The 17,474-nt window shown below is 33.5% G+C and overlaps 1 protein-coding gene across 2 annotated transcripts in view; it reads right to left on the bottom strand.

The window, feature by feature from the left end:
- Positions 1 to 797: 797 nt before the first annotated feature.
- CAH1 (carbonic anhydrase 1) overlaps positions 798 to 17,474 on the bottom strand; it is a 66,552-nt gene continuing 49,875 nt past the window's right edge. For both annotated transcript variants that reach the window (XM_089649927.1, XM_089649933.1), the window contains exons 3-5: positions 15,050 to 15,264; positions 5,040 to 5,261; positions 798 to 4,124 (exon numbers count right to left, since the gene is read on the bottom strand). In XM_089649927.1, coding sequence (XP_089506053.1) covers positions 3,984 to 4,124; positions 5,040 to 5,261; positions 15,050 to 15,264 — 578 coding nt within the window. In that variant the 3' untranslated portion in view covers positions 798 to 3,983. The remainder of the gene's footprint in view (positions 4,125 to 5,039; positions 5,262 to 15,049; positions 15,265 to 17,474) is intronic.

Here is a 17,474-nt window from a genome sequence, read left to right as displayed (position 1 = left end):
ATGTTTAGTTTAAAAGTTATGTAAGATTTAGTACACCACTGCACTTAAATTTTTGGTACAAAATTAATTTGGATGTGAAGGACAATTTTTTAGCCAAACAATTCGGATGTCAATGGGTTAACCATTGAGTTAGATATAAATGGAGCCTACATTCCTTGCAATATCGGTGTGAAATATTGTTCCCGTGCGGGAAGTAGTAAGGGGGGTGTGACGACTGTCGATGTTGCCCGAATCATTCCGACTGCGAACGAACTCAATAACCGTGTCAAAGGTGACTGACATTAATAAGTCAATTTACACGACTACTGAAACTCTTATTACAAATGAAAGGTATTGCTTTCCCTATATTTTACAGTATGACTTGTACAATATCTCAGTTTGAAATGCTCGGCGAGCGCTTGTAACCGACTGATGTCCGTGATATCTCACATCGGACAATGATCCTCTATGCGTGGCTCATACTTCCAACACCAATGCTGACTATATCTATATTCCTCTTTGGTCTTATCAAACGGATTGCATTCTATGGAGCACAATTGTCAAGTGGGAATGCTGTCCTCGTTCTATCGGTATTTCAAAGGAAGAAGCTCCAAGGAACTATTAATATTTATCCATTCGGCACCGGTGCATGGTTGGTAAACGTGACTTTTTTTTTTTTTGATTATGTAACTGATGTAAAATACAGATGTGTGTAATGGCAGAATTAGAACCTTATACAAGGGGTATCACTGTGATATTGGGTGGAACCATGTCTGAAAAAATAAATTGATTTGGGAAATAAAAGACCCGAGATAAATTATAATAATGGATATTTTATTTTATGTGAACAATCACTGATAAAGCTAAACAAAATTAAGGCATAATATAAAATGGTGATGTAGCGATAGGTACTATTTAAATCCAAATTACACATTATGTTAATAAATAAATATTAATTGTAGGTCATCAATTTCACTACTACAAAATTATCAGGTTTTCTACAGTATTACATTGAATTATTAAATAAAAACACTTATGCGGAGAAATTCTAATATCATGTAAATCAAATTTCACATGGAAAAAAACTTTTTACCACAGTTGTGGGGACCTGCATTTATAATTATTACAGGAAATTAACATAAGTTATACCTGAATCCTTTGAAATATAAAAATAGTTTCTCTTTGTATGCTGTTATTAGCCGCTCCTTTAACCTTTCGAGCGACGGCTACCCAAATTCGGGTAAGTGATTTTTATGAATTATAAATTTAGCGATTAATATTACCTAAAAATTTGGGAAAAATGGTGAAATCTAGATGGATTAATTGGCTTTAAACTACAGTATGTGTTTCTGTATTAATATTTGGAGGTATATCCATCGCTCGAGTGGTAAATATAATAAATACATTATTTAATATATATTTATACAACATAATATATATTTTTATGAGAAGTAAGTATCCACTGTAAATGCATAAAAATATGTATCACCCTCTCAATATTTAAAAAAATACTTTAAACTTTCGAGATTCATACTCTTGATAAACTGTTTAATTTCTCAATTGTTTTGGAATGCATAATATCATTATCCAACTTGTCGGATAATGCATCAACAAATTAATTATTTTCCAGTTCAGATCTGAGAAAGTGTGAAATTAACAATGCACATTTAAGTAAGGTGACCGTTCATAGACGACAGATTCGATTTTGTAGTTTCCAAACTTTTAATATTTTCCGAAAGAAACTCAATTCAGAGTTGAAAAATTTATAATCTAACTTTTCCTAGGCATAAGCCATATTTCTGATCAAGACTTCATACATATTACAAACAGATTTTTTCGCAATTTTTGTGCATTACTCACATAATTAATAAAACAGTTTTTTTTATTCTTTATAAATTTTTGATTAAATATATTTTTTAACATAATATCAATAGTTAATTCCTCATTCCCTTTAACTTAAGAGTTCCTATAACATAAATAAAACTTAATATGTACAACCAAATATTAAGGCCAAATATTGGTCAATGCTTATTCTCGCCTAAAGTGTAACTTCTATGTCATTTCTACGTAAAAGCATTAATAATGCATAAAATACAATTATTCTGAATAGAGTAAAGCAAACCCTGGGGGTTGGGAATTTGTTTAACAAATAAATAACCAGAACAATCCTCTACGGGGAATATTTCCATTTACCGCACAGATTAATTTAAATTGTCTTATCAGAGGTGCTAATAGATTTAACGTTTCAGGAACACAAATATTATAAATACTAGCTGTACCCCGCCACGCGTGGCTGTGGCTCAGTTGTCTGTGCAGATAGAGAAACAATCGTGCGTGTTGCTATTCTTTTTAAAAAAAAAATTTAATAAGAAAGACGAACATTTCTGGGTTACAAATAACCTGACCACTACCACCACAGTAAGCGGAAAATGTTGTTTATTGAGGACTTCGGCAGCCGAGGAGTTGAACACACTGTTGTTCAAAAAACCATGTGTTTACCCAAAGATAACAGACCTGTCACAGGTGACATCAATTTAAAACAGGTATATAAAAACACACACGTATTCTAATGCAACATTGTGTCAAAATTTTAAAGCAATCGGTGAAGAATGTAAGGTTTAAGATTTGGAACAAACTATCATTTACATGTTTATTTATATAGACAGATTTTGCATTATTCTTATTATTGAAGATAATTTCAAGAAAAAATATTTACATGAATTGATCTGAGTGTTTATGTAAAAATTAGTTAATGTCTTGCTTTTATAATTTGACTCCTTCTTTTATGTTTGTTTTATGTATGTTGATGGATCTGGTACGATAAATATATGATTGAAATACTTCCCATATTTATAGGTATCTACGCTAATTTTAACACAGTTTACTTAAATGTAGTTAACACATAAAATACTTTATTTTAACTTAAGATACTACATAATAAAGTTATAACCTATGCTTCAAATATGCAACATGCTAATATTTTATATTCTTACATGTAGTAGATGAAAATTCTATCACAAAAATTTATAATTATAATTATCTACTCTACACGCACACACATAATTCTGCAATGAATTTGATGGTAGTATTATTATTTAATTTGATCTAATCAATTTTATAGATTAATAGATTTTTTCAAAATTAATACTGAATCAAGTAACATCATACTTTTTAAAACCATCAAGATGCTACAAGGGTACAACAAAAGTATGTAATTATAAATATGAAATTAAAGAAAGCAGTGCTCAATTCACGGTAGTTACTATCCAGTGTTTAGAGATGAACATCAACACTCTTTATTCAATATAGTAAGCGTGGCAAGAGATTGCTTCATAAACTATCAAATATATATTTATAATAGGATCGTTGGTTTTGCTCTATTTTAAATACATTGACAAAAATATTTAAGTATCAAATGAACAAAACAATCAATCGGTTTAAACATTATTAGCAAATAACAAGTACAAATGGAGTCACCAGACTTAAAATACTCCGATGAATATAAGCCGCATTTCGTTGATGAAAAATGCTTCGTCCTACTAAACTAGGCTCTAATAATAACTACATCAAGTACAGCCACTGGCGGCGCTAGTTAGAAATGGCGCTAGCCAATGTATCTTACATATAGCAGTTTGTGTCCAGTTTGTTGGAAACATACAAATGTTGCTATATCATGTTTCATTAACCAAAGCTCAATCATACATTAGTTTATTTCTAATGGCTCATTTGATAAATTATCTATCTTGAAGGAGTATTGCCTGATTCAAATCTTTTGGATTGAATTGGAAATTTGGCATATTTTTGTTGTAAAGATTTAATGGCCATCTGGTTTAGTTAAAGTGTATATGGTTAATAGCTGATGTCTTTTCTTGCTCATCTGTGTTTGATGAAATGCCTATAATTTATTTCCGTTGGCTTGTTTGCAAAACAGCTGGCTTGAATTGAATGGCTATAGTCTACGGGTGATGTTGTGGTGGGATGTGTAAGTAGATCTGATTTGGAACTTAGTTGCAGCCGCAGTCGCGGAGCTCCCTGTTGGGGGCCAGGGGCACCGGGGGGCGGTAGTTGTTGATGATGTGGACTCCCTCGTCGCAGGGTCTGTCTTCATTGGAGCCGTATGTTCGCAGAACTCGGAATTTGTTCAGCTGGAAGAAAATGACAGGCTCATTAGAACTTAATCAATTTTAAAGTTTTAGGGTCCTTAAATAGATAAGTCATTATACTGTATACATTATAGTCAAGAAATCATTATACTAAAGTTACAAATGGGGATGTAGTGTGTATTTTCCATTTAATAAATTACTATGTTGTATCCATATAATTTCTAACTACTTTTCGATTTGAAATAATCATACTTCTCAGACATTGTTTGAGTAGAAGCGTAGTCTATGATTTAATAGTTTATAAGATCATTAGAGGTAATAATATATAATATAAGATCTAGATAATATTTATAAAATAAATTTAATAATCTTAAATAATAATATTTATAAAATATAAGTTTTATGGTATTTCAGTTCATAGTGCCATTCAAAAATTGAAATGTGCACTCATAGATTTGAATAATGTTATTGGGTCATTTTGAAGGGGTAACTGAATAACGTAGAACAGTGACAATACAGAATATGATCAAATAAATAACTTTAAATGTAAAATCGTCAGGGCCGGCCCTGAGCCAAACAGCACCTGGTGCCTCGAGAACGCTGTATTAGGTGTTAGGTATTATCAGCACCTGTGCTTCTTGGGTCCTTGGCAAGTCGGAGCTCGGAGTGGACTGCTCCAATTGCGCCTGCACAGGGCCGACCCTGAACATTGCCATAAAGTGACCATTCAGCGCCATTTTGTTTTTTTACTAACATTTGAGAGGTACCAAATTAAAAAAAGGTTTCTAACATTTGAAAGGTAGGTAGGTAGGTATTATCAAAAACTGAAACGTACCTAAAATCCTTTCAAAAAAAAAAAAATGGCGCTGATTATCCATTTGATGACAATGTTACATTTTAATTTTTGTGAAACACTCCAACCTAACTAACGAAAAAATGAAGTAAATATGAGCATACCTGTTCTGCAGATATTTCAACAGGTTCCTTGAACAGAATCCAGGTGACAGACTCGGTGCAGGGCGGGGTGGTCAGGGATCCCTCGTAGGTCCAGTAGGCCTTGCTATCTGGCAGCAGCTTGGAGGGGTCCGGGGAGTCGTTCATGGTGATCTTGTCCCCCTTGTGCATGATGAAGGGCAGCAGTTGGGCGATCTTCTCAAGCTCCGGGTGGTGCTTTCCAACCTGGGGACAATTCAAACACTTGTTTAGAAAAATGTCATTTTAATGAAAAACATAATTATAGATAATCTTGTAGAGTAGGTGTGTATCAACAAACTACGATTATGTAAATGTATGTTTTAATAATGATTGAATTATCAAAATGTCTAATTTTACCGATTGAGTCGAGATATCATTGGAACCCATGCAACTATCTACTATAATAACCCTGTAATTAATGACATATAATAAACCCCTGCCACTTAGGTAGGTACCGTAGGTAAATGCATTCATTAAAAAATATCAACTTGTTTATTAAAAAATATCAACTTTTTATACCTACCTACCAATAAAATAAACCGGCTACTGCCTGGTAACTAAGGACAGGTTGTTTCACAGAATTTTAACAATTCATCAAATTTCAAAGTTGATTTTCAATTTCTGTGAAGGTTCTGCTATTATTTCATTTTTGTGAAACAACTGGCATAATTATACATATAATAACATCTTGAATTGAATCTTCACAGAACTTGAAAATTATTAGTGAAATTTGATGAATTGTTCAAATTCTGTGAAACAACCTGTCCTAAATTATTATCCACTCGAACGATGGGTGGTCAGTTTTTGATTTGGCCATTCGATTTAATTTATATCATACCTCAAAATATTAATATAGACAGGGCCGGCCCTATGCGGGCGCAATTGGAGCAGTACGCTTCGGGCCCCAAATTGTCAAGGCGCCACGGCGCTGATAATACCTGACACCTAACACATTGCCGTTGGGGTTATTTTTCTAAAAAACGGCGCCACACAAAAAATACAAATGATCAGGAATATTATTGATTACAGTGATCCCTTACATAGAGGTCTACTGGTTTTAACAAGGGGTGTCAAAATCTTACTCGCGCCAGCCACCGTTTGGCTCAGGGTCGGCCCTGAACATAAAAACATTTGAACTGTTTACTATCTAGATTTCACCGTTTATCTCATATTTTTAGGTTCTCGCGTTGCAGTACATCTCTCTACTTATATAATTATAATATGCATGTATTATATATGTATAAACCTTCCGGAAGAAATTCTCTAAATGATAGTGAAAACCCTATCAAAATCCTTTACATAGTTTAGAAGAACTAAGCGGACAAACACACAGACGCGGAAAGCGACTTAATTTTGGTATAATAGATATATAAATTTGGCACATTATGGCAAGCTTTCGATCAAGACGTTTAGCAAACTTGCCGTTCATAGATATACCCAGATATACCACTCCTTGCCCATAATATGTCAAAAATCGTTCGAGTGGACAACATTATTTATTTATTTATTTACGGAAAAATAGTCCAATAACAATATAATATTTTTTACACGAATAAGAAACAGAGATGGCGTGAAAGGAGAGCATAATATATAAAGTACAGATGGAAGACAATTACAAGTGTTACAAGACAATTACACTTACAATGCATGAAGAAGGTTTAAAGGGCTTTAAAAATTTAACATTGCATATCGACTGTCGAAATTCATTCTAGCTTACACCAAAAAATTCAATGCTTTGACTTGAGTTTACAAGTCTAGACATTCTGGACAAAGGAGAATGGTAACCATAATTAGTGGAATGCTGATTGAGGAACAGCAATTCATTATTTCGGAGTCTACGTATTATAATTTAATATTACTACTACTATGTACTATTCGTATTCCTCCATCATTCGGATAGATCATTCTTGCCATGTGTAAAGTGAAAATAAGAACAAAAAAGAAACAAAATTAAAAGACCACCAATATAAGTACGGTTTTTTACACATAAAAATTGCCTGCCATCCTGCAAATGATTTAGCACGATTTTGAGTGCTTAAAAAAAGCACTAAACATGCTTTCTTGGAGCCTTGGGCGACAGGTAGACAGGTTAATTATTATTATAGTACATATTTGATTTGCAAGCATCCATCCATAACCTGCCTGAGGCTATGGAATATTTTCGTGCTAAATTTTATTTTCTTCGTGTGTGTTGATCAGTTATGGTTACTATGTTGTTTTGACATACTTATTATGGATGTGCGTATGTTTTTGATGTATGTAAATCCAAAAAGGCATCGGGCAAAAGTCAGGGATACGTACGGATATGAATTTACGCATATTAAACCATTTTTATTTGAATATTACGAATATTGGTATCAAAGTCAAAGATAGTATGCGTGTTCTTAACTTCAATCAACAATAGCAGAAAGTTATGCAAGTTTTCGATAATATTATTTGAATAAATCGTTTCATATTATTTCGTTAACTCGCATACATAACTTTTTTTCGACTACGAATTTTGACTGATACTCTATTATAAATGGTTTGCATTAATTCTTGAGTCATTTCGACAGCTGAATTTTTCATTTCACTGAATCAATTCAGCTTACTAATTTTTATGGGAATCTTAAAAATGTGTATTTTTTTATATTTTTTAATTGAACTAAAACATTGTAAGATGTTTTAATAAAGAAGAATAATTTGATTTTTTTTTGCAAAATCCCATACAAGTTAGGAGGCTGTTTTGGATTGGTGTCCCGGCCTTGTGAACTAAGAGGTTTTGGTTGCAACCTGCAGACCATCTGCAGACTGAAGTTGCACCGATGACAGCCAATCTCCAATAGGAGAGAAGGAGAGAGCATCGACATAAGAAGAATACGCATTGTTTTACCCATACAGATGTAAATAATTTTGATGCTAACTATTTTGTATTGAATAAGGGTAAGTCTTTCTTTGATTGATTAATATCAAGTCATGCGGATATCGCGTGTTTCTGAAAAATACTACGTTATTCATACAAGCGAAACGTATGAATAACCAAATCATATTGATTTTCTCAGAAACAATCTAAACAATGTGTATGAGCTTAGATTAACATTTTTGTTGTTAGCGTGTGACAAATAGGTGATAAGATTTTACCGATAGAAATCAAAACATTGAAAATAAAGGATTTTTAAGCAACGATAAAAATCGGTTCAAAATATCTTCTTAGCAAAGGTCCTATAATGGTCCTTTGGTATCAGGGCCGGCCCTGAACCAAGCATCGCCTGGTACGAGTATAATATGAAGCCTAGGTAGGTGATCACTGTAATTAACGATATGTTAATGATTTGTATTTGTGTGTAGCGCGGTTTTTATGAAAATTAATTTTAAGGGCGATGTGTCAGGTTAAACAGCTCCAATTGCGCCCACATAGGGCCGGCCCTGTTTGGTATTATACTCCAATTTACACAGTTCTGCTTGAAAAGATGACAAATGAAACATCGAGTTGAAACGACCAGATTAGTAATTCAAATCAACCTTTAAACAATAAGCAAACATTACGTATGCTTTATAATGAGGTGTGTTTCTATTGTCAACAGTACCTACACAGCTGAAAATTTTTGATGAATTTGGTATTTTCAGACAATTAATAAATATAACATGAATGTTATTGCCGATACGGTTTGTTATAACAGAGATTGAAACAACTAGATAGAAATCAGAAATCTGCTCATTTGTACAAATTGCAAAAACTTTCAAACTTTCAGCTATATATTTTTCCACAGATTTTTCAGTCCGGAATTTGTCGGCCCTAGAAACTATTTTTAAAGCGAAACTTCGCTTATGGCTATCTCACTGTATACTGGCTATGGAGCTATCCATTAAAAAGCATTAAACAATAGTGAAGATAGTTGTACATTTCCCATTTTATAATAAGAAAAAAAACTTGTGCGAAGCCGGGTAGTAACTAATAGTTGTCATATTAATTAGAAAACAACAAGCCTATTTTCGAATATCATTAGGGGATTATACAATTGAATTTTCTCGTTTGTACACGGAGAAAACTCACTGACGTGAAACAGTGCAGGCCTTTAATGAATGAATTGACATGTTTCCTAACAAACTACCAGTAAAAAACGAATGTGTTGTGGGGATGTCGGAACACGTGTTCATAAAAATTCTAATATTTTTTTTTACATTTCGTCATTATATTTATTAGGATAAACGCAGCTGCATGAACACGTGTGTATAAATATTCTGAAAGTACTAATAATGTGTTAATTGAAATAGCCTGCCATCACGTTGACAGGATTTTAATAAATCAGCAATACTCATTTTCTCCGTGTATTAAAATAAAATATATTTAATTACAATAATAAATGATTATTATTTGTGAAAAAAAATTATAACAGCTATTTTTTCTTGCATTTTTCCAACATTCCAAAAATATGTAACGGTGAAAAGCGAAATGAATGAAACGTAACATTATATTTTTAATTTGTTAATCCTTTCTCATGGTTGAATCAACTAGGGTCAAGATTTAATTTTTATTTTCGGTGCGATACTATATAAAGTCGCTTATAAAGTTATTTTTGAACGATTTTTCGATCATATAAAATCAACTTTGATTACTAAAATCCGTTGAAAATCGTACATTTTTTCTCTCCAGTCAGAAACAAAAACTTTCGAGCTGTATAGTGATGGAAAATAATAAATATTTTCACATAAAATTCGAAATTTAAAAAAAAACTGTTTTTTTTTTTAATTGGATATTTTATTCGTCTTTGGTTAGATCATTGTTCATTACTCAAAATTTCGAGTTGCAGACATTACCCAAAGGTGTTTAGTTGTATATGACGCGAGCAGAATATTATATGTATTTGCAGTTACATGACGTAAGTAGCTTAATATGTCGTAAGTAGCTTTCTTTTCGCTCGAGTCGGTTCCTATGGGGAAAAAACAAGTGCACGGTGAAAGGTGACAGAGCGTTACAAGGAAAATCTCGCCGACTAGATTTGATTAAAATAACTTATTTTATTAGGTACATACGCAAATTAACAAACATCGAACTACTAATTTCGATTGTGTGTCTGTCCTCCGTAACTATGGTTCAATGAATTCTAGAACTCGGATATGCTTTGAATTTTAGTGTAATTTTCAAAATCGGAACTGATTGCGTGAAGAATTCAGATAATCGATAAAGTACCTACCTACAACATAGTTTTTAATTTTCTTAATTGAAACTGATTTGTCGAGAATTCTGTGATTTTTTTATGTTTATCAAAGTGGTGGGCTTTAGTGATGGCATGTTTTAACTTAACTGAAAGATTTTTTTAAAACGAAAGAAATTTATTTATTTCCAAAACTGATAATCATTTGAACCATTTTGGAACCTGATTCATTCGAAGTAATGTTTTCGGGAAGCCCCAGGGAAGGCTTAAGGATATAATCGTTATGAAAGAAAAGTATTATAGGACGATGTATGAATGTGAAATAAAAAGTGTGATGGTTACCTTGATTTTTTTTCTCATACCACTATTTTTCTGGTTGCAACGTTTTATACACGGGAAACATTAGAAGCGGCCTTGTGGATGGGAACGAAGCCATAAAAATATCTCAAATGAACATACTAAACTACAGTTTGCTAGATATAGATCGATTAGTTCGACAAACGATGTTTTACCAAGAGTCAGCCATAAAATATTCAATCGCTTTTTTCTAAAATATATAATAGAGAATTACAGGGTGGCCACAAAAAACGGATTTCAAAATTCCCTGATAATTCCAGGTTTTCCAGGGCAGTTTCTATATTTTTCCCTGATATGTTTTATTTGGTATAAGGACATATCGTTCAAATTTTATTTTTGAAACACGATTTTCATCGACGCCAGAAAATTAGAACAGATACATAAATAAAGGGAATTCCGTCATCTAAAGCATTTATTATTTCCTTGCACCACAATGATCTATTCAAAACAAAATACACTTATTAAAAATTTATGATATTTCGCCTGAAGACAATTTGTGTACAAATGAAAAGACCAGACAAAAATAGACAAATAAACAAAAGTAAGTACAGTAGAACCCCGATAATTCGAAAAAACGCGTAATTCGAAATTTTCGCAAAAAAAATTTCGGCAGAAAAATTTTTTCATACAAATTTTTTTTTAATTCGAAATTCGTAATTCGAAATTTATTTTTGTCCGCGCACGAAAATTTGTTCGTGAAATTCGAAAAAATTTGATTTTTGCGAAAATAAATCATAATATTTCGTAAATCTGAATCTAAAAGTCAGCCGTGGCGGTAAAACGCCGAAAAATGTATTTTTACGTGGTTATACATCGTCCTAATTAGTATTATTATTTTGTAAATCTGAATCGATTTACACTGGAATGTTGTATTTTTTCAAATTTATTTCGAATATCCGAGTTTGAAGGGCCTAGAAAATACGTTTTACGCGGATATATGTGGTAGTTTTACGAGTTTACACCAAATATCTGTGTTTAAAGGGTCGGCCGCGACGAAACTCGGCCGCGAAATTTCGATTTACGCGTAAATGTATCGTATATTTACGAATTTATTTCGAATATTTGAATTTAAATTGCCCGCTGCGACGGAAATCGGACGCGAAATTTCAATTTACGCGGAAATATATCGTATTTTTACTAACTTTACTTCGAAAATCCGAGTTAAAAAATACGGCGCGACGGAAATCGGCCGAAAAATTTCGATTCACGCCGAAATATGACATATTTTTACGAATTTACTTCAAATATCTGAACTTAAAAGGCCGGCCGCGACGAAAAACTGCCGATAAAATTCGATTTACGCGGAAATATTTCATATTTTTACGAATTTACATCAAATATCTTAATTTAAAGGGTCGGCCGCGACGGAAATCGGCCGCGCATTTACACGAAAATATATGGTATTTTTGCGAATTTTTTTCGAATCTGAATTTTAAGAGCCGGCCGCGACGGAAAATTACCGCGAAATCTCGATGTACGCGGAAATATATCGTATTTTTACGAATATATCAATTTAAAGGGTAGGCCGCGACCGAAATCGGCAGCGAAATCTCGATTTACGCGCAAAAATATAGCATTTTTACGAATTTATTGCGAATATCTGAATTTAAAGGGCCCGCCGCTACGGTAATCGGCCGCGAAAATAAAGAAATAATTGGTATTAATACGAATTTACAACTAAAATACCACCCGGATTTGAAGAGGCGGCCGAGAAAATCGATTTTCGGCGTATTTTTTTATTTTTTTCCCTTAAAAATTCGAATTACGTGGGAATTCGTTAATTCGAAATTTGATTTTTGATGTCCCGTGGATTTCGAATAAACGAGGTTCTACTGTATTGACACTTTGTAAAAATGTTGATAATGATGATCTTTAAATTTTATTACGACCGTACTGGGTGTCCGACCCTTTTGACACTTTGTTGTAACTTTGTTAGCTTTTTCTTTACAGATTTCGCACCTACATAGTATAGGGGAAAAACCAAAGCGGGTGGTTTATGACATGATTGTGTTGCAAGGGCTATTTACGAAAATAATAATAAAAAATACCTACTTATCTAGTTTGTATTTGTCGGCATATCTTTTGTTACACACGCCGCAAGTAAAAGTAATAAAACACAACTTTGGGACTTCACAAATCGTAAATAACGAATTTCGTTTTATTTTTGGAATTCCCTGATATTTTAAGAATATTTTAAAATTCCCTGACATTTCCCTGATAATTCCCGGTTCGGTAAAATTCCCTGATAATTCCCGGTTTTCCCGGTTTTCCAGGTCTGTGGCCACCCTGAATTATAAAGACTCCAGTTTATAAATGTCCCTGAAAGGGGCTTCCGAAAATCTTTCAAAGGCATTGTTAAATTGCCACAACCGGGATAAGAGCTACGGGATCTTCTGCTAAACTTTTTCTAAACTCTGACACACTTACACCTGCCGTCAATAGCCATTAGACAATACCTTTATTTTAGAGTTTTCCAAATTGTGATTTTCGTAGTCTTTGTAGTCATTTGGCAAGAATCTAATGCACAATAACCATGCACGGTGATAAAGATTGTAGATCATTTGAATTGTTTACTAAAACGCAGCATTATTATATTCAATTAATTTCATTGAGCTATACATAAATTGAGTCTACATTCCGTGTAATAGCAGTGCGAAATATTGTTCCCGTGCGGGAAGTAGGGGGGTTGTGGCGGTTGTCGATGTCGCCCGAATCCTTCCGACCGCGAACGAACTCAACGAACAAATCGAAGCTGTCTGCAAATGCTCCACGAGTTTTTAAAATTAAGAAATCAATTTACACAATTACTGATTGTGGTAAAACTCTACTTACGGATGAAAGGTTACCATTGTTTTCCCTATATTTTCCAGTAGAACTTGTACAATATCTGAGACCTGTGACCGGCTGTGCACACTTGTATTTTGATGTTGTTTTAACCGATGGTTACGTTTGATAGTACCTCCTTCTTTGCAAATTTATTACTATTGTGTGCGTTTATTCTCCTGTGTTTTACTACTTTGTTTAAATTAACCGATCGGTGACTGAGTTGCCAAATGCGAATAAGAACAAAATTTGATGCCCTCTCTAACGTAAAATACATGACATCTTCTTATTTATAATTTATACAATAAACGAGTAGGTACCTACCTAATAATAAGTTATCTATACATGTTGTCCGGGGGTAAAGTGCACTAAATCCGGGGGGTTATTCTACATGATTTTAGAAGTAGAAAAGATAAATAACTTTCTTTCGAAATTTGAATAGAATAGAATTATATATAATTTTTCGGAAACGTTTACGGTAAATTTTTTAATGCAAATTTTAAAATTTAAATCATATTTCTCACCGTAATACAAAATGAGATAACTTTTATGAGACCGCAATCATATTCGTAATGGTAATAGTTAATACTAGGTACTAAAATAACCAGGTACGTGTTTAGTTTAGTACCTGTAATAAATTATTCACGTGTTATTTTGCTTCATTATAATATTATGTCCGGTGAATAAAAAATAACTAAATGTATTTAGGATCTCAGATCTATTAGTTCCGCCTAGATATGGTTGAGCGAAGGCTGAACTTGTGGTATGTAAATTACATTATTTATTTTATGTACTTTAAAGTTAAGCACCAATTATTATCTGACCGGCACCGACACGTGATCCAATAATGAAAGTGTTTTTCATCAATTTGATTCCAGGTCAGTAGAGAACAAAAATTATTTACTTATATACAGCAAATTCAAAATATTCGTGTATCATTTTTGATTTTTTTATTTTTTTTACTGTACAACAGAACATTCATTCCAGTTACAGTACAATTTTACATCATATCAGCATTTAGCTAAATGACTCTTCAATAATTGTTTTAGGTCATTTAGAGAACAGTCACTTACATCCCAATTCTTTGCTAGTTCGTTCAACAGCACCACTCCCCTCGTTATGCTATGTTATGCCAGGACGTCGGTTTTTCCTTTTGGTACTCTGAATAGGTCATGGTATCGACTTCGGCTGTAGTGGTCTGGTACAAATAAATCATAGCATCCCAAGAGGAATGGGCTATCGATAAAATTGTTCCAAATTTTGAAAGACATAATACCTAGACTCGTTTTCCGCCTAGTTTCCAGACTCACAGAATTAGTTTCCTCAAGTACGTCGATATGGTGCATGAACCTAGGATAGGTTCCATGCGTCCGTACAGTTTGTACAGGATCAGTATTTGTTTACTATAGTCTGCGAGCCCTGTTCACCCAGCCTCTGAAAGGCTAACTTTATAAGTTTTTAAAGATAAGCTTCAATCCAATGTATCTTTATATATCTCATCTTTTTTTATTTCCTCTACTATTGGAGGTGAGCTATCACCGATAGAGTATCTATCAAACTTGCTGTAGGCCCTTTGATAGCGAGCAGAGGAGCACATAAGGTTGCAAGAGTAATGTGTAACGTTGACAGGAGCGCAGAAGGCTGCAGAAGTATCTTAGTATTAAAATTGGTTGTTACCTTCAAGAAGACTCCAAGCACGGCGAGTCCATCGGGCTGTCCGCCCGCCTCGTCCAGGGAGGCGTACTTGCTGCAGTTCCAGTGCACCAGGTGCAGCTCCGCGGAGTAGGCCTTACCGTCCACAGTGTGCTCGGAACCGCGTCCATCGGAGCAACCCCAGTGGCAGTGGAACTGTGCCAGCCGGTACACGGCGCCCAGGGGACCGCCTCGCAATTCTGAAACAATTATTAAAGGTTAAATTTCATAAAAGATTTCAAATAACCTAACAAGAGATGCAGTTTTAATACTATTGGGAGTATCTACTTAAGGCTCCATAGGAAGCGTTCAAAAAGCAGAAGAAGAAGATGGTTTGAAAGGGAGATATGTAAATACGAATGTTGGAGGTAGGGTGCTAATATTAAAAGATGATTGTAATTAATGGGCATAATCGAGTATTGTGAAAATATTTTATATAGCACGACTTATTTAAAATAGAGCAAAAATAGAATCTGGATATTTAATTAATGAATTTAATTTACAAGTTCAATAACAAAACCAGATGTGTTTTTTTTATAATTTTCGGTTCATTCTTTGCGATTCTAATTCTATGAATGGAATTTCATATACATTATTTTCTAACTTGGTAAATATATGAAGATTATCTTAAATATATATATTTTTAAAAGAGCTTAAAACTATGCGTATATATATATTTCGGTAGAAATTCGGAATGCAGGGTCTTTATCAAACTGTTATACTAATTCGAAATGTGGGGTCATTATCAAACTGTTATACGAATTCGTCATTATCAAACTGTTGTAAGAATTCTGAATACGGGGTCTTAATCAAACTGTTATACGAATTCGAAATGCGAGGTCGTTATCAAACTGTTATCCGAATTCGAAATGCGGGGTCATTATCAAACTGTTATACGAATTCGGAATGCGGGGTCTTTATCAAAATGTTATACGAATTCAAAATACGGGGATTTAAACAAACTGTTGTACGAATTCGGAATGCGACGTCATTATCAAACTGTTATACGAATACGGAATGCGGGTTCATTATCAAACTGTTATACGAATTTGCTTCTTGTTGTTGTATTTATAACGTTGCCCAAGTCCAAGAAAACGAGGAAGAGAGATAACCATAATAGGCTAAGGAGAGTATTGGGAAACCTAAACATGCTTCTTTTTTTTAGAGGCTTCCGTTTAACGTAATCGATGGGGTAGTATACGAGTGGGGTAACATAATCTGCGCTCCTCGGGGCTGCCGGCGGCTTTTTGGAAGCGCTCCGAGTTTATTTTGAGGTAGGCACACCAACGAAATACATTTTTATGAGAACACATCTAAAATTCCTCCGGGAGAGACAGGTTGAAAATTAATGTACCTACATAAGTTTAGGAGTCAGATTTGGATTCGATACGCAAATTTCAATAGATTTTTAAGTAAATAAAATAGAAAGAGATTATTTTAATTACCAGTTTCCCGTTTATACCACTTGTTTCTAGAATCCGGACACCATGTGTAAATGACAGATTGTATACAGGTACCTACTTGCATTATTGTGTGCTTTATCTAAAAACATCCGGTCTTATCGTAAAGAAAATTCTTTACACTCGATCTTAATCAATCGCAAAATATTTAATTCAAGGATTAACTCAGCTTTGGAACTGAAATATGACGCGAATACTGTAATAACTGTGCAATAATAAATTGATGTCATGACATGCATTATACATTGTTCTACAGATGAAAAGTTTAATTGGTAGATTAACGCGTCACTTTTATAATCATTTTTTATCGAGTCATTTAATAGCCGTACTGTCCGGATTTAATTATTTGTACACGCTTTTCAGAAAATTTTAAACATTCAGTTTGTAATAATAAATTAATAATCCACCAAGGATGTAACCAATTATTTATGAATAACGCAGACAGATTTTTAAACAGTTCCGGTTTCTCACCTATAAATATTTTTTGGCATGCTAAGTGTTTAGGAAATTGTGTTTCTCGATATAAAACTATAACAAGGTAGCTATTTGTTTACCGATTTATAAATATTTGTGAAATGCAAACAATATTCTGAAAAATGTGGAATGTATCGGCAGTGTTTATATTTTTTTATCAACACTAACAACAATGTGAATGAGAAAACTTCGCACCTATGAATTCTTCGTGATTGTGTTTACATTGTTTCCGATTGAATCCGGTCATAAAAAACCTGATCCAGTATTCATTAACAACGTTAACATAGCGCTTGAAGAAATTTACTTTTCATAATATGTACATAAAAAATCAATCCGTCAAAATCAAAGTTTTTTTACAACTTTTTTTTTTATTTGACTGAGGATTGAATCTTCCTCCCCAGTGGCTGGAGTCAACCGCGCTAACAACTGAGCTCAATCTCGATTGGGTAGGACCGACATTTATTTCGTATATTAAC

This window comes from Hesperophylax consimilis, chromosome 3 (assembly GCF_061612785.1).
Source record: "Hesperophylax consimilis isolate HC1 chromosome 3, BYU_Hcon_1.0, whole genome shotgun sequence".
NCBI classification, from domain to species: Eukaryota; Metazoa; Arthropoda; class Insecta; order Trichoptera; family Limnephilidae; genus Hesperophylax; species Hesperophylax consimilis.
The sequence above is the reverse complement of the archived record's forward strand: the minus strand, read 5'-3'. Positions and strand labels throughout refer to the sequence as shown.